Here is a 17,679-nt window from a genome sequence, read left to right on the forward strand (position 1 = left end):
GAGCCGTCAGCCGGGATGCGGGATGGGGAGGGGTGGAAATGAGGGTGAAACGTCGTGAGGCAGGAACATGTGGTGAAGACCTCGGGAGGAGGAATCCCAGGGTACGGTCCTTCCCTCTCTCTTTGGCCTGCGGTCCCGGTGCGGAGCCAGCCGGTGCCGGCGGCGGGGGACTCGGGGCCGGCAGTAGCTCCCAGCCGGTGCGGCAGCGAGCGGAGCGTTCCCGCGGGATGCTCCCCTTCCCTTCCTTTCCTTTCCCGCCCCTCCCAACAAGCGCTGCCGTGATTTGGCAGCCGCTCGGACTCTGGACCTGCCTCTCCGCCCCGCATTGGCTGCCTCGGCCGGTGCCGCCGGGGCACTGGGGGACACCGGGGCAGCTGCCGGCGGCTCTCAGCGGGACGATGAAGCTCCTGTGGCTGGGCGTGGATGTCTCCAGGGTGCTGCACCTGGCCGCCGTGTTCTGCCTGACCTGCGTGCTGCTGAAAGCCATCCAGCTGTTCCACCGGCGGCGTGAGCTGCTCCGGGCGCTGGCCGAATTCCCCGGGCACCCGACCCACTGGCTCTTTGGCCACGTCCACGAGGTGAGGGAGAGCCGGGTCTGCGCTACCGGGAGCGAGGGGGAGTGCGGGGAGCAGCTTTCCCGAGAGGCGGGTGGGAATTATGCTAGTGAGACTTGTTCCCGTGGTCCGGGAGAACTGCCGCTCCCAGTCCGCGGGGTAGGTGAGAGGTGGGCATCCCTTTCCTCAGCCAGAGCAGTGTGCTTTCGCTGCCCGTGAGGCTTAGAGGGAGCATGGCTCACGCAGAGCTCCCGCAGGCTGCTGCAGACTGCACGGTGGAAAAGGGTGGTGGCTCTCTCGCACGTAAAGGGAGCGGTAATACAGTGTGGCATAGGCAAGGTCATCTCGGGACGTGAGCCGGCATCGGTGCTGGAGGCAGCAGAGCCGCGCTGCTCTGTCCGGGGCAGGCTCCACTGTCACCTCTCTGCTCCTCTGACAGCCAGGGCAGGGCCGCAGAAGCTCCTGCGGCGCTGAGCTGATGAGATGCTGACCAGATGCTCGCTGCTCCTGCCTCCAGGAGCACATTCTCTCCCCTGCCAGCTTGCATTGGCCTCACGGCTAGGTGAACCAGACAATTGATCATTCTGAGCCACGTTTAAGCCACAAAACACATCACGGGCATTCCATCTAGCACAGGGACTGTGGATCTTCTTACAGTTGCATTAAAGCCGTGAGCAACTAAACCCACGTACATAGGTGAGCCTTGTTCTGATCACTGGTGGCAGGGATGACTCTTCCCCGAGGTATGCACTTGTCCACACTGATCACCGCGGCTGCCTTGGCAAGCAGATTTTCACAACTCATCAGCAGCCTCACTAGGCATAACTGAGCTTGCTTGATGCAAAAGGCTTTTCTGTACGTACTAAAGGCTGCTTAAAATCACCTTGCCCTCTGCTGGGCTCTGCTCTTGTCTTGTCGTGGCCAAATCTGTGGCACATTAAATAACTGGCACCCTGAAAAGTGTCTGGGAAATCAGGAGACCTTCCAGAGCTTGTCTCTGTGCTGTGGCAGCACCAGTTTTGCTGTGCTGGATGGGACAAGCAGTCTTTTGGCAATGTAAGCATGAAGATGGGCCAGTTCAGGGCTTTGTTACACTGCCAGTTAGACTTTAAAACTGCAATTAAATAAAGTATGTTCTCCTGTTTGTTAGTTGTGACTATTTGTCCTGGACGGGAATTTGTGCCAATCACTTGCTCTCATCATGGCTAGGTTGTTCGTGGCTCAACTTTTACCTCAGACAATGTTTGTTTGAGAATTCCTTTTTGAAGATTTAATAATTTGCTGATTAATGCTGCTGAATTCCCAAAGCCTAACAGTTTGTCGAGCCAGCAAAGAAACCGGCAATGCTCTGGGCACATGCTGAATACAAAGTTTGCACACACCTCGAGGAGGACCTTGGAGCTGTATTCAGGGAGAGCACTGACATTTCCTGTTCTGTTGGTTTAACTGATTATTTGCCAGTTTGGATCCAGGCCAGTTTAGAATCTCAAGTGTATTTGTCATGCTCTGTGTGGATCTCCTGGGAATACATCACTTTGTTTTAAGGCATTCTCTGGGTATTAGCCCCTCCTTATCCAAATCTCTCAGTAGAAATGGCGTTAAAATACCGGGAAGAGGTTGTGTGGAGCTGTTCAGTCTCACTGCAGCAGCACAACTTAGTTAAAACCCAGAGTGCCAGCCCTGAGCTGACCAAAGTGGCTCCCCATGGCCGGGGTTGGTGGGAAGCAAAGGACAGCAGGGTCACTGCCCCACTGGCACAAGGTGTCAGTTCCTCAGCAGCCCTTTGCCCACTTCTGCCCGGTGTGGGGAGGAGCCAGCCCGGCTCTGGCTGCACGAAGGACAGCCTCATGCTCAGATTTCAGCTCCTGTGTTTTGTCTTTCATTTGCTATCAGTGTGTAGTCATTAAAAGTGCCCTCAAGCCTCTTCCTTAGATGCTTTTAGTGTTGGATCCATTTCAAAACTTGCATTTCAGCATGAGATCAGGCAATTACCTTTCTTTCTTAGACTCAAGTGGGGTTTATGCTTTTCTTTTCAAGGCCCCAAGGGAGAAAGAAGTAGAAGTAATGGTCTTTCATGCAGAGCTGGGTAGCTGGAGCCCTGATTAAGGAGTGGGAGCTTTCTATTCCTCTGCAGCTCACAGAACTTTACACTCTCTGCTCCAGGAGTGCTCGGTGCAGCAGGTTACTCACATTGAGGGTAACCTCTCCTCTCAAATAAACCCATTCAACCCTCTGGCCAGCACAGGAATGGTTCTTGACAGCACAAACCAAGGCTGGTGCTCCAAAACCAGGCTGGATGCAAAAGTTTCTAGGATTAGCACTTCTGCCAGTGAGACTTGCTCAGCATCTCCCAGTTACTTCCATTATGCTTTCTGTGATTCATGACAGGAGAAGCACAAGCAGCTGTATGACATGTTCAAGTGTCACTTAGCTAAAGGCACTGTGCCAAGCCCTGCTTCTGCTGGCATTGCTGAACAGGTGGGCACTGAGGAGGGCTTCCTCCTTTTGCCCCAAAACTTGATCCCTGAAATCAGAGAAATTGATGGTTCTGTTTATTAAGTTCACAATCTTGAACCTGAGTAAGTGCAGTTGAAGCTGAGCTTTCTGTAATAAGTAATGAAGGGATGTAGTTCACAATTCTGCTGTGTGTGGGAGACACACGGGATGTGCTGCAGGGACTCCCCCAGCTCGTGAGGGAGCGGGTGCTCAGCCTTGGAGCTGAACCTGGACATGCCCCCCCACAGCCTGTGCAGCCCCTGGCAGATGCCCTTTGACTCCTGGGTATCCTGTCCGAGATAAGCCGCACGTGGCTGATAATTTGATGTGCGTGATTATTTGAGTACGAGCCATGCCCTGGGTTGAGAAACACCAGCCAGACTAGACTGAGCTGAGCTAACTCAGCAAGAAAGCACCTAAGCAAATATTCACTTGATACAGTCAATAGGGTGACTTTGTGGCTGATTTCTGCACCAGTACGCTGATTTAATTAATCTTCAAACTTCAAGTCAAAGCAGCAGCAGCAGCAGCTCTGTCAGACCTAGCTTACCAAAATCCTTCCCTTTGCATATTGGCCCAGAGTAGTTTCTGTTCAAAGAAAAAAGAATCATACAAGGTTTTGTCACTGTGATTTTTTTCCTTTGCCTGTGACTGTGGAGCTTTCCACGTGTCTTTCCACTTGTTCTTTGTCTATTGCCTGTACATAACAACACAGGCTATAAAAGCAATAAAACAGTGATCACTTTGGAGTGAACCTGCCACTGCTGCTGATACGAACGCTGGTGCTCATGCTGCTCCTCAGATTGCAGCCTCCAAGGACAGGAGGTAAATCTTTCTAGGAGCGCCAGCTCTTCATTGCCTATGAAATTCAATTCACAGAAATAAATGAATTCTTATTGTAATGATATTAACCAGTGTTCTCTTCACTCCATTGGTGACTTTGGACTCATTCTGTTGAATTTTGCCTGGACACTGGCCTTCTCCACCTAAATGTCTGGAGGAAGCTGCGATTTTCCAGTCAGGAGGCATTGCTACACTGGGGCAGACCCAGCAGTGATGCTGTTGACTGCTGTAAAAGTGCTGCTGTATTTTTTCCCAGCTGCAGGGTGCTAATTGCTCAGCCATGTGCAAGTGAGAATGTATTTGCTTGCCACAAAGTGCAGATGCTGTCTGGGACAAATCTGAGTCTTCTATGGAGTGGCCATGGAAAAAGAGCAGGTAACATATGAGCTGATAGGCACCACCTCGGTGCCTAAGGATGTTCTCTATCTCAAGGTCAAGTGATAAGGAAGAATTATTTAATATGAGCTTTAAAAGTAGCAAACATCTCTACTACCCATGCTCTGCAAACACAGAGGAACAACACCTTGTTTGCTCTTATCTGGTTTTGTGATCAGAAAGACCTTGAACTTTTAAGACAGAGTATTGAGAGATTATTTAATTTTTTTTTCTCCGAATCTATGTGTTCTTTCTCTTTTTTCTTTTCCACAACTAGTTTCTCAAGGAGGAAGATATGCTGGACAAGTCAGAGATCTGGGCACAGAAGTACTCATATGTTCACCCTATCTGGTTTGGGAGTTTCTCAGCATTCCTGGTTGTTGCTGATCCCGACTATGCCAAGGTTCTGTTGGCCAGAGGAGGTGAGAGATTATGGCTTCAGCGGTGGAGCAGCAACCCCAGCCTGCAGATTTCCCATGCCAGCCTCAAAATTTACAGCAGGGCAGGGTTTCACAGAGAGGTGTTCTTGCAGAAATCATCTCAAGGCGTGGAGAGATACCCCTCCTTCATGCTGTGCCCTGGGTGCTTCAGGCACAGGGCTGCAGGGCTGACCTGACTCCAAGTGCATTGCTGGAAAATCAGATTTCCTCAAATGCTCCTTGAAAATTAACTACTCAGTGCCTGATCCCAGCAAGGAGAAGACACCTGGGCGCTTTTTTCTAGGCTCAGAGATCTGGCTCCTACTGCAGAGGAAAATCTTTAGTGCATCGAGAAGAAAAGGTGCTGAACAGTGATGTCTGAGAGGGTTAACCATTTATCACACTGCACAGACTTTGGACTACCAATATTCTTGTTTTTTCCAGTGTGGGCATCTGTTTTTATATGTGCTTATTGCCAAAGTTGTTTTATTGTGAAATACTGGGAGTTCTGCGGGGATGCTACTGATTTTGCTTCATACCCAACCAAAAGTGAGAGCCCAGAGGGAGCTTTCAGCTGCAAACCAGTGGGTTCATGCTATTGAAAATATTGAAAATACCATTTTATTTTCTGTTTTTTATGTTGTTTCTTTTTTTTTTTTTCCACAGATCCCAAGGATAATATCAGCTATAAACACCTTGTCCCATGGATTGGTATGTATTCCCAAGGCTTTGCCTGCCAGCAATGATTCTGAAGTTAGACAAAAGCATGTTATAAATAAACAGCATTGTACTTGTTCCTTGGTGGAGTTATAGCTAAAAGCTTCCTGCAATTATTACATTTATTGATAAAGGTGCTAAGTAGTTCTATTTATTTTCAAGGAAGGAAAGTTCAGACATAACATATGTACAAATTCTTACATGTCCACAGATAGCAAAGGCTGGTGGTGGGAGAAGCTTAGATTCAGTGGAGGACTGGTGAAAAATATATCTGCTGTTCTGAACTTTCTGAACTTCTCTATTCCAGCAGTGTTGGTGTTTCTTTTCAGAGACACTGTTGTGCCATTTTGATGGGCAAGTCTTTCCTCAGCTCTGGGAGCCCTGTGGCTGATGGCAACATTTGGAAAGACTCTCTCACAGCAGTTCAGACAGGAGATTTAATCATGCTCCTTGCTGACACTGTGTCTGCAGGCAGGTGAGAGCAGCTTGCTGCTTGTTCCCAGCAAAACGTGCCTTGCCTGTGTTTCCCCAGGGAATGGGTTGCTGATCTTACATGGGCCCAAGTGGCACCAACACCGAAAACTCCTGACTCCAGGGTTTCATTACGATGTCTTGAAACCGTACGTGGGCCTGATGGCAGAGTCTACGAATGTGATGCTGGTAGGACTCACAATGCTCCTCTCTCTGCCCTGTTTTCTTTTCCCCATCCTGTCTGGGTCGGAGGTAAATGCTGGAGCAGGGTTTTCTTTACCTGGTAATTGTAAGGACACACTGTGTCCTGGTGGTCAGTCTTTCTGAGTCACCCCAAATCCCTGCCCTTGAGCTGGAAAGGATGAGCAGGTTGAGCCTGTCTGCAGTGATGATATCTCTGGTACTGCCTTGGGATCTGTGGCTGAGATTTCAGGATGAATGTTACTGCCATCCCCAATCCCTGCATGATCTCAGTTCCAACAGCAACTTCTTGCAAGGTGTTTGTCTAAATTAAGAATTGAAGTAAATAAAGGTTCATAATAAATCCCCCAAAAATAAAGGCTGTAGCAGAGCTACACTGTAACCTAAAGGGTATCATTTGCTGTTGGCACACCCGTGACTGGACTGCAATCCCTGCCATGCCTCATAAACAGTGAAAATGCATTGTTCTTCAATCCACTGGTGCTGGGCAAGATGGAAACCAGTAGGAATTACAGGCAAAGGGCACCAGGCTTTGTGCATATGAACTGGAGGAGTCTGGGTGCTGGATCTATTCCTTCTCCTTCACCACCCTCACTCCAACCTCCCCAGCAGCTTCAAATGGATCCTGGCTGGATTCCTCCTGCAGGCCCAGGGAGCAGCCAGGAGCCGAGGGCTGGAGAGCCAGGAAGACTTTTGTAAGGCTCACAAGTGCCTTGGGAGTTTGGAATTCCGTGTGCACAGCGCCAGCGCCAATTGTGTGAGCCCGTGCCACCAGGTGGCAATCGTTGTATGTGCTACGGACGTGCATCTGTCCCTTCAAGCCTGGTTTGGTGCTGTGGGAGCTCAGATGTGGCCGTGCTCCTCCCTCTCCTCCCTTTCCCAGCTTTTAAGTCAACTCATTCCTTACCACTGTGAGGGGACAGAGGATTCATCATCACTTCATGTCTGCTGGGGAAGAGAGACAGGATTTCTAGTTTCTCTAGGGACCAGAGTGGAGCAAGAGCTCCTGTATTACATGCTGGGAAAATGCACTGGCACAGAGATCGTGTGACAGAGGAAAAAACCTTACTCTGAAGTTTGCATCCTGAGCACCAAGTTCATATGTGCTCACCAACAGACCCAGTGAAGCCCAATGCTAGCATATGCTGCTCCTATACAGAGAACACACTGAATCCTAAGGAAGACTTAGATAACTCCCCATCACCCAGAAATGCACCTATCCTGGGCTTCTCCAGGGTGCTCTTGCCTCAGGATAAGGTGTAGCAGGGCTCGCCACCACCAGGATCCAAGAGTAGCAGCTGCCTGAGGCAAATCTTGTATTAACCATCCCATTCTTGGCTTCTCTTCTCTGGGATTTTGATGGTGTCTAAGAGATCCCCTTTTTTTTTTCCACTTCTCAGGGATGTATCCCTATCTGAGCACTCATTTAACTAGGGTATGACTGCAAATCCATGCAGAACTGACCTTTGCCTTCTCATTTCTGTCTCCTTTGTGCCCTAGGATAAGTGGGAAAAGCTGACAGCAGACGGGAAGCCAGTGGAGCTCTTTGAGCACGTCAGCTTGATGACTCTCGATAGCATCATGAAATGTGCCTTCAGTTGTCACAGCAACTGCCAGACCAACAGGTCAGTACTGGCTGCCCCAAACCCCGGCAGGAAGTTTGCAGCTCAGAAGGGAAATGGGCAAATTGCTTGTCACCGTGCTCCCAAATTTACAAGCTTCCTATTTCCCACTCTCCAGGAAAAACACCTACATCCAGGCTGTCTACGACCTCTGCCACATGGTGCACCAGCGCCTCCGCATCTTCCCCTACCACAATGACATCATTTACTGGCTCAGCCCCCATGGATTTCAGTTCAGGAAGGCCTGCAGGATTGCTCATGACCACACAGGTATTCCCTGCTGTCATCCTCTCCCAAAACATTGGAAGGAGGCAGTCGGTCCCTCCTTGCCTGTGCAGTGATCCTGCCCAGAGGCTCAGAGCTGAGATCCAAGCAGAGCATCAGCTTGCAGTAGTGGTCTGATCTAGGCATGAAGCAAAGGGGTCCCGCAGCTACCTGGTTATTAAACTGGACTAATGGAGGAATTGCCCTCTGGAAATGCTCCTGTAAAATGGCCAGAGACTGGTGAGACAGGGGATGGGCACAGCAGGCAACACCAATGCAAGGAATGCTTTTATTTTCCAAGCCAGGTGTGATTTTAATGCATGAGGAGTGTGTAAAACAGGCTGAAAAGTCTGTGGTGGACTAAGAAGTTTGCAGAAAAGGATGGCAATATCCATGGCATTTGTTGCCATGCTGCTGAAGAGCTGAAGTGCCTGGGGTGCAGAAGCACAGATCAAATGCATCATGGACTGAGCAGTGCTCACCCCCTTGGGTGAGCTTTGCATTCAAAGGCAGGACAGTTTTGTAGCTTGGCATCTCCTGGTCCTGCTGAACCTTTAACCCTTTCTCCCCCAGACAAAGTGATCCATGAGCGAAAGGAATCCCTTAAAAATGAACAGGAATTTGAAAAGATCCAGAAGAAGAGACATTTGGACTTCTTGGACATTCTGCTATGTGCCAAAGTGAGTGGTGAGGAGTGTGTGTGTGGCAGGGCACATGCCAGTCAGTTTTTGCAGGGGTGCCACAAACCCCCAGAGACCCTCAGGGTCCATTAAAAAAAATTCAATCCATAAAGAAAAAAAAACTTAGCCCAGTCCCACCCAGTTGAAGAGAGGCCAAGGTGATCCAATTTTCCATTGTTGAAATGTTGGCAGTGTCTTTTTGGGTGTACAACCTGCAGAGGGATTTCATAGTCCTGGTGGTTTAATATGGGGGGATAAAGAGATTTAAAAGTGAAGGGAAAGGGGCCCTGAATTCAGTGTAAACAGACATTGATTTTGTTTATATGTATCCCACAGGCAGCATCATGCCCCTTTTGCAATAGCTGAAAGAATATAATGGCCCCTACTGGGATATTTATATATTTATATATGTGTGTGTTACTGTAATATATGTATATAAATTTGACATATATGGGCCACTGAGAGTGTCTCTGGACTTTTAGGATGAGAATGGAGCTGCACTGTCTGATGAGGACCTGCGTGCCGAGGTGGACACATTCATGTTTGAGGGCCACGACACGACAGCCAGCGGCATCTCCTGGCTCTTGTACTGCCTGGCAATACACCCTGAGCACCAGCAACGGTGCAGGGAGGAGATCCAGAGCATCCTGGGGAACCGGGACACAATCCAGTGGTAAGGCTGCACCATTTCCCCTGCTGGTAACTCTTTTCCTATCACTGCCGTTTCTAAGTGAGCAATGTCTTCAAGGCTCAAAAGCTGGGGTGCTAAAGGTTGCTGCATGCCCAGGGACTTCACAGGATGGAGCAGATCCTTCAGCTAAGTCTGCCACCCTGGAAGGGACATTCTGCATGCCATACAAGTCCTGGGCCACCAGCATTGCTCTTTGCTCTCTCCTGTTTTCTCACCACAGGACATCATAGATGTGCTTTTCACCTTTCGCTGTCACTCTGCACTTGAGATTGTTCAGTGGTTGTCCAGGTTGTTCAGAGGTGTCCTGGCATCCCCAGCCTGTGACTGGACATTGTGGGTCCCTCTGTTCTGTTGCAGGGGGATCTGCTCAGGGGGTGGATGTCTGTGGGTGAAGGGACCTCCCAGCACAGGCAGTGGGGGTGTGTGGGGCTCAGCCTGCCTGTCCCTACAGGGAGGACCTGGGCAAGATGACTTACAGCACCATGTGCATCAAGGAGAGCCTCCGTCTGTACCCCCCAGTGCCTGGAGTGTCCCGGCAGCTCAGCAAGCCCATCACCTTCCCTGACGGACGCACTTTGCCAGAAGGTCTGTAAATCCCATTCCTGCTGCACAAAACTCTGCTCTCAGGCACCAGCTGCATCCTCGCTGGCACAGATGTTCAGGCTGGGCTGTGCAGATGTTCGCTTGTTTCTTTGTCAGTGAGCCCTCTTCTCCTCCTCAATTGTTTTCCAGGCAGCATCACTGCAATAAGCATTTACCTCATTCACAGAAACCGTAAAGTATGGAAAGATCCTTTGGTGAGTTTTCTTTTGATCTCCTAATAATTTTTTCCCTTTATGATGTGCTTCTTCCCATGTGCCCTTCACCCGTTAGCAGGAGAGAAAAATTCTCTCTCTCCTGTGGGGTTCTTCATAAATTAAGGGGTGTCACATTTCTCAAGATACCAGTCAGTACTGTGTTCTTTAAATAATCACTTCTCCTTGCTGCATATTCTTCATTTCCAGGTGTTTGACCCTTTGCGTTTTTCCCCAGAGAATCTCTCTGGCAGGCACTCTCATGCCTTTCTGCCTTTTTCTGCTGGAATGAGGTAAGGGGAATTGAACACTGAAAGTGTAGTGGGCAGAAACAACCACCTGCAGTCCTGGCCCTGCAGCACTGAATAGTTAAATGAGGATATAAGTGTTTGTGTAACAGAGGGGTTCTGATACCAGCAGGCAAAATGGGAAGGCAGCATTGCCAAGCCCCTTCTGGGGACAGGGAACTGGGTCCCAAAGCTGTGGAACATTGTGTTGGCATCCTGCAGGGAGCCTGCAGCATTCTAAGCTCACCTGCTATCCTCTCCTTGATGCAAAGATCCCATCCCACCCTCCTGCTCTTTGATTCCCCCTTCTCCCCTCCCCTCAATCCTTCCCTTTGCCCTGTGCTCACTCCTCCAAGGCAAACACCTTGCAGACCTTCCCTGCTTGGAGACCCACCACCTCATCCCTGCTGGCCTCTCCTTTGGCTTCCCCATCTCCCTCCTTCTCCGTGCTCATTGAACACACATTTATGAGCTCCCAGTATTCCTCTAAATTCCTCCTGCTCAGCCCATGCCTCTGGTTTCGCTGCCCAAAGCACTGCCTGGAGCCCCTGAGCTGCAGAGGAGAGGATGTGTGCTGCTGTGGGAGGGCTGGGACAGGCTGTGGGTGTTTGCTGTGCCCAGCACTGCGGTGGAGTTGGCTGAGCTGCTCTGTTTCTCCACAGGAACTGCATCGGGCAGCAATTTGCCATGAATGAGATGAAGGTGGCACTGGCTCTGACCCTGCTGCGCTTCGAGCTCTTGCCTGACCCTGCCAAGCCTCCCCGCAAAATAACTCGGCTCATCCTTCGCTCCAAGAATGGGATTCACCTGTACTTAAAGAAAATCCGCTGATGCTGGAAACCTTCCTGCCTTTACCAGAGGAAGGGACCAAGCAGATGACGGACAATCTTTCTTTCTCTGGGGCAGAAGTGCGGGGCAGGATTTGGGGATGAGGATTCCTGATTTCTGTGCTTTGTCTACTAGCTGAAAGCCCTTTTCAGGCTAGGCCCAGGTAGCTGGGATGACATTGCACAGACCACTGCCGTCTGCTCCAGGGCACTGATCTCAGAGCAGCCAGGCATGGCCATGCTGTCTGTCCCCTTGCACTGCCATAAGGGCTGGTCTAGCCTGGGAACATCTGCAGGTCCCACCAGCTTCCTTCTTACCAAATCCTGCCTTCATGCTCATGTCCTGGCCAAATCTGTGACCATTTCCAGCCCTGCTCTGTCGTCAGCACCTTCCTCAGTGCCTAGAGGTCAGCCCTCCTCTCCTGCAGTGGGGACAGCCTGTGGCAGGCCTCTATCTCACTTCTCACACTCAGTGGGTCTCTGTTTTGTTGAAAGCACTGATTCCAGTTTGGGCTCTGAAATTGTGCCCAAACTGCAAAATATTCTGTAATTTTTGTCTTAATAAACCAATAATTTTTCCTGCAACAGCAACTGTGTTGTTTATATTGCTGGTGCTTGTCTGCTTCATCACAAATGCAGTGTAAAAGCCATTTAGAAATGGAAGATGGAGAGGAAGCCCATGAGCAGCAAGAGATGACCTTGGACAGGCCAGGAAACTGCCTGTGGGTCTCCAGGCACAGCCAACACAGCACCTCCTTCCATGGGCAACTCTTTAACAGGGGTCCAATAAGCAATCTTCAGTCAAAGTTCTGATAGTTAGAAGGTGGGGGGGGGGGGGGGGGGCATTTCCCTGTTTTTTTTAGTATTATTTTATTTTCTTAAGCTGATAAAGTTATGAGAGTTGGTACACTGGAGGACACTAGTGAGCTGTCCTCTGCCACTGCAGGGATCATTATTGGGATAGAATATCACACATCAAACATGGAATCCCAAAGGCTGCTGTTGCAATTATCATCACAGTGATGTCAGCTGTGGTTCCAGGATTGTGAGAAGGCTGCTGTGCAGTAAGACAGCAGCTGACTTCATACAGCTCCCCCCTGCAGAGGCTGGTTTGCAAGGATATGCTGGGGCAGCCCAGGAGAAAATCCACTTTCCACAGCTCCTGTCCCCTCTTGAGACACAAGGTGCAGCTCTCGAGCTGGAATCACAACTATGCAATGGAGAGAGACAGAGTATGCTTAACAAAATGTAAAAAGTTACAAAGCTATGAGACACCACAAGCTCTTTGGAGGGCCATATCAGGATGCAAAATTATCTTGATAAATTGAAAAACTGTGGCAGTGAATGGGATGCAAGTCTGAAATGCAAGAGCAGGCACAGACATTGCACAAAGACAAGAGAGGAAATGACTGACAGGCAGCAATCTCCAGTGGGTATTCTGTACACAGAGAGACAGAAAAGGTAATAATAATAATAATATCCTGCTGTTGCAATCACAGCAAACATCATACTTGGATGCATAAACACAAATATTTCTCAAAAATTTTTCACTTGCTTCTCTTTCAGCAAATGAAATGAGGCAGTGTCCTTCAACCCTGTTTGGAGATTTAAGTATAAAAGCAACAGCATCTACTCCAAGCTTACATACTCTAAAGTGCAAAATGAGAAATTTTTTAATCAAAATAACTGAAGTTACCAGAATAAATTACATACATCTCTGTATTGGATGCAATTTTCTTTTAAAGACAAGATTTGAAAAAAATGCCATCAAAAGAGGAGTGGATGGACCTTGGCATTCCAGTGTGAAAGATTAAAGCACGAGCACCTAATGAGAAAGAGCAAAGGCTGAAATCATGATGTACCCACTGAAAGAGAGTAGGTTAAAGGGGATAAAACTAGGGGAGCTTGACATAACAGTCCTCATCTAAATAAATGGCAGCTGCTAAATTGCATTTGGGTAGATACAGATTACATAACATCAAGCACTCCCTAAGATTTCTAAAGCCCTGACATAAGTTATTTGGGGAATCTGCCGAGGTTTTAAAAGTTGGTGACTGGTTTTACTGAGTACTCCAGAAGCCCAAAGGAGGTAATGGATGTGGTGTAAGGCTGGGGCAGGTTACCTCTGGTTTGGTTTTTGTGAGTGGACTGAATTGGGGGTACAGGAAAAGCTGCACTGCTGCTTTCCCAACTGGAAACACATAAATGTTCTGGGCCCTGGGATGGAAAAGCCTGACTGCTCCTGTCTTCATCCTGTTCAGCCATTGTCCCCCTTGTGACTTTTAGGATTCACTAAAAATCTGCCTCTTCAAATGTGAAGAGGAAAAGGGAAGATGCTCTGCAGCATTCTCACCATCCTCTCTGGGTTGTGCTTGTGGCTTCTTTGCATGAGAAGGAAGCAGAGCCTGGTTCCCCTTGTAGACACCCAAACCCAGCACAAGACCAGTTCACAAATCTCTCCTTGGTGCTGTCACCCCCCGAGACCAGGAACCGGAGACACTCTTCCAAATAACCCCACACATGGCAGCCCAGCTCCCAACTTCCCTGAGATACATGGGCCAGCACCTCAGGCCAGCTCTCCATGCCAGGCCAGCCAGCCTGCATCCCACATCCTGCATCCCACATCCCATATCCTGCATCCTGCATCATCCCACATCTTGCATCTCGCATCCCACATCCGATATCCTGCATCCTGCATCATCCCACATCCTGCATCATCTCACATCACAGATCTTCCATGTCTGCTCTGCTTCTGAACTGGAGAGTGGGCCTGAGGCTGCAACAGGAGCTACTGTGCCCCAGGGCCAGAGTGAGCCAGGTCTTTCCAGAATGTGATTCCTGGGAGCAATTCCCCCCAGTTGCCTTTCCCCTCCTGGGTATTAGAGACAAGGTAATAATAAAAAGACCTGGTCACGTGGGATGTACTGCTCACAGCATTAAGGACAGTCAAGGACCAGCTGCAGAGAGCTTACCTCATTTTTTAATCCTTCCCTACTTTCTGCAGAAAGAGTAATTGCAAAGATGATGGGCTGACCTTGGACTGTCTGAAGGATTCAGACCTTCAGATAACTATTTTAACAAGAACTCACAGGAGGAGCTGTGTGAGGTGCAGCAAGGGTTAAGTCATTGTTTCAGTTAAAACCAGACTGGATTCCTCTCATTGCAGCTTGGTTTTTCAACAGCAGCAAGGCAAAGATGCCACCTACTCCAGCACAGTTATTGCTTTCCCCACAGACTGTCACCAGCACTGTGCATACACATCCCTGTCACGTGAAGGGTGTCTGTCCATCCCAGTTCGGTGGTGGCACTTTTTCAGATGCTTCCAGGCATGTTGGAAGCAGCAGGACCAGCAGGGAGAGCAGCTGGCTCGCAGCACCGGGAATGCTGTCCCTGCACAGGACCCACGCCGTTCTCCAGGAAAATTCACTGTCAGATGGAACCAGCAATTTCCATCTAAACTCTGCTGGGATTTTACACTGGAAGCAGCCTGTAAATTAAGTAAGTATTGCAACATATTTGTAAGACAGCTGTATTAAATGCTTCCAGATATACATTCATCCTCGAGACATGTGTGGTCAGATGGGATCCAGGCAGCTTGCATTACTCTGCAGCACTTGCTGGGCTCTTGCCATGATTTTCTCATCTATCATGTGTTTGGAGGCTTGAAATGTTATTATTTTTTTTGGCATTACTGTTACATTTCATCTGTCATCACTGAGTGCTGCAGGAACACACAGGGACAGATGGGCCTGGACTCTTCCTCCTATCTGAATAAACACAGGCACAACCAGGGAAAGCAGCTGCTGCAAGATCACGCTCTGGGGCAAAGTACCCAATTGCCACCTAAATTTCACCTGCTCAGTAAACCAGTTCCTCTGCAATGAATTCCAACAGTGTGAGTTAAATCAGTGAGGAAGAGCCTCTCCTTCTTCTGCTTAGGTGTCTAAAGTAAGTGGAGAAATTCACAAGACCCAGAAAGAAAAAAAATTCCCAAATTTCACAGCCTGCTGTGTCCATGGTTGGGGTATGGGATGGAATTTTTTCAGCGTAGGTGGGTTGTTTTATGTTGGTGGCCTGACCTGTCGTGGCCCCACTGCCATCACGTGAACATCTGCAGCATCGAGCCAAGCCTCCAGAGGCTCTCTGCAAACGTTTGACAACCTTCCAAGTGTCCTTTAACACCCAACTGCAGTTTCACCAGTCTCAAATGTCCAGAAGGTCAAGCCAAGCTTCTGCTCCCCCTGCCCAGCCCCCCCAGACTGCTGTGGCTATCAGAAGACCCTTGTACCTGCTTTTTCATGCTGAGATCTTCTTCTGGATTCCTCCAGAGCTGTAGATTCTTCTGTTGCTAACAGATTGTTCTGGCCTTGTCCCAGGCCCTTACAGTGATCAAATCAGTACTGTCCCTTTTCACTTTTCTCCGCTTGCAGCTCTGCAGCAACTTCACTTTTCCTTTGGAACTTTCATGATTTCTGTCCCTGCAAAACCCCCTGAGTTATCTTCCCCAGGCTGTGAGTGTTCATGGCCCCTCTTGCTGTGAAACCTCTGAAATACAGGAGAAAGGCTTTCCTCTCCCCTCCACCAATGAAATATAGAATGCAGAGGCTGGAGGCTGGGTTAAGCACCCAGTTTTGCTATCACCCAAGCTCAGATTCTTGCTCCAAATCCCCATAAATGTGGGTTTAGCCACTCTGTCCCTTATGTTCCCTCCATATCAGCTCAGCACTTGGCATCTCACTTGACCTTCACGACAACCCATATGCTTTGGCTTCGTGCTCAACAGTTGTTATTGGTTATTTTATAACTAGAAGGGAGCCAGTTTGGTAAAAATTGACCTTGTTCATGGTCAAACCAACTGTCCAGGGACTTTGTCACCACTGAGAATTTCTGGGTTGTTATAAAAGTTTCATCTGTGGCTGCACCAGAAACTCCATCCACTGGCCTGTCCCCTCCACTTGTGGGTTTGGGGGTATTTATGACTTATATTTTACATCATTACTGAAAGGTGGCAGCCAAATCCAGGTTGGTCAGTCTGGCAATGGGATAGGTGCCACAGGAAATTCCAGACAACTCCATTGGCAATGAACAAAGGCTCAAACATCAGACCTCCCTGTTTTCCTTGTGCAGACCTTGCGAGAGACCCAACTACACATCATCACTAGATTTAAGAATTTGCTGCAGGTCTTCACGTGAGAGTTTGTCATGGCAAACTGGGTCCTGCATGCTCTGGCTACCACCAAAGCCCTCCCTAAGAAATGCCTAACCCAACAGATTGCAGCTTTCTGCCTCTTAAAGATCAACCTTTAACTCTCCCCTGAACTTTCACGCAGATCCAGCTGGCTCAGTATAACAAGAAACACTAAATTTCATGAAGATGGCCAAGTGTGTGAAAAGGTAATGCTGCTCAGTGTAGTGCCTACCAGGGATGTTCTCCAAGGCAGTGACATTGAACATCAGATAAACATTACATTTTATCAACAAAATGACTCTACAGGCAGAAAAAGTGGGACATGGCATATTTTAGACTAAAAACTAAAGGAAAGTGCCCAAACATCAGAAGTCCTGTGTCTCAGAGATGTGTTACATTGAAGAGAAGCACTCACGAAGTTCAGCAGCTCCTATGTTGTATCCTATCAGACTATCAGCCTCCACAAATGATAACCCATTTATCCTCATAATATCCCAAGACACAAATGGGACATTACTTCAGCCCATCTGGGGATCCTCCTTTTTACAGTATGCCTGGAAGTCACCCACACACATATGCTTCCAGTCCCAGTTCTCCACCAGCTCCACATTGCCATTCCAGGTTTCTGGGCTTATGGGATGTGAGTCCAGGTAACCAGCAGGATCTGCACAGGGATTCCTAGGAGGGTCCTACCTGGGCCCTAACCAATCACTGCAATAGAGAGGTAACTGCAGTGCTACAGAGATGCCATGTGGACAGAGGAAGGAGGGCTCACCAGCACTGTAGAGGGAGCATGACCTTCCATCACACCTCCCCATCATGTGCTCTCCACCTTGATGCCGCTCACTTCACTGCTCTGCAGCATTTCCTCTCCTTGTCTCATCTACTGGCCATGGTAATTCCTCTGGACTGCAGTTTTGTCTCCTGCCTTGGCTGTGGTAGGAGCCCTTGGGGAGCAGGGCCACATCCCTTGTGTGCTGCTGGAGTTATGTCCATTCCCTCGATTACAGCCCAGCAGCGCTGGGTGATGCTGCAGTCACCCAGAGCGCTGCTTTTACAGATGAAGGTGGCTGAATCCATGCAGCTCACTCATTGGGAAGAGGTGGCCTTTGCGTTCCTCACCTCATGTGGGCAGATGGATGGCTTCTATACCTGAACTGTCTGAGGACAGCACAGAGCTCAACTAGAGCCCCAGCCTGCCTACATCTCACTTCCTTCCTCCTCTGTCTTTGTCCACCTGGGCATGGAGG

At 49.0% G+C, this 17,679-nt stretch overlaps 1 protein-coding gene across 1 annotated transcript; it reads left to right on the top strand.

Annotated features, from left to right (window-relative positions):
* Positions 1 to 302: 302 nt before the first annotated feature.
* On the top strand, positions 303 to 11,826 carry LOC138114178 (cytochrome P450 4B1-like). Its single transcript, XM_069023343.1, has 12 exons — positions 303 to 578; positions 4,546 to 4,690; positions 5,354 to 5,398; positions 5,937 to 6,064; positions 7,577 to 7,701; positions 7,817 to 7,968; positions 8,536 to 8,642; positions 9,125 to 9,315; positions 9,785 to 9,918; positions 10,066 to 10,130; positions 10,338 to 10,420; positions 11,077 to 11,826. Exons 1-12 carry the CDS (start codon positions 399 to 401, stop codon positions 11,243 to 11,245), a joined length of 1,524 nt encoding a protein of 507 aa, XP_068879444.1. The 5' UTR covers positions 303 to 398; the 3' UTR covers positions 11,246 to 11,826.
* Positions 11,827 to 17,679: the final 5,853 nt, after the last annotated feature.

Source organism: Aphelocoma coerulescens, chromosome 8 (assembly GCF_041296385.1).
Source record: "Aphelocoma coerulescens isolate FSJ_1873_10779 chromosome 8, UR_Acoe_1.0, whole genome shotgun sequence".
Lineage (NCBI taxonomy): Eukaryota > Metazoa > Chordata > Aves > Passeriformes > Corvidae > Aphelocoma > Aphelocoma coerulescens.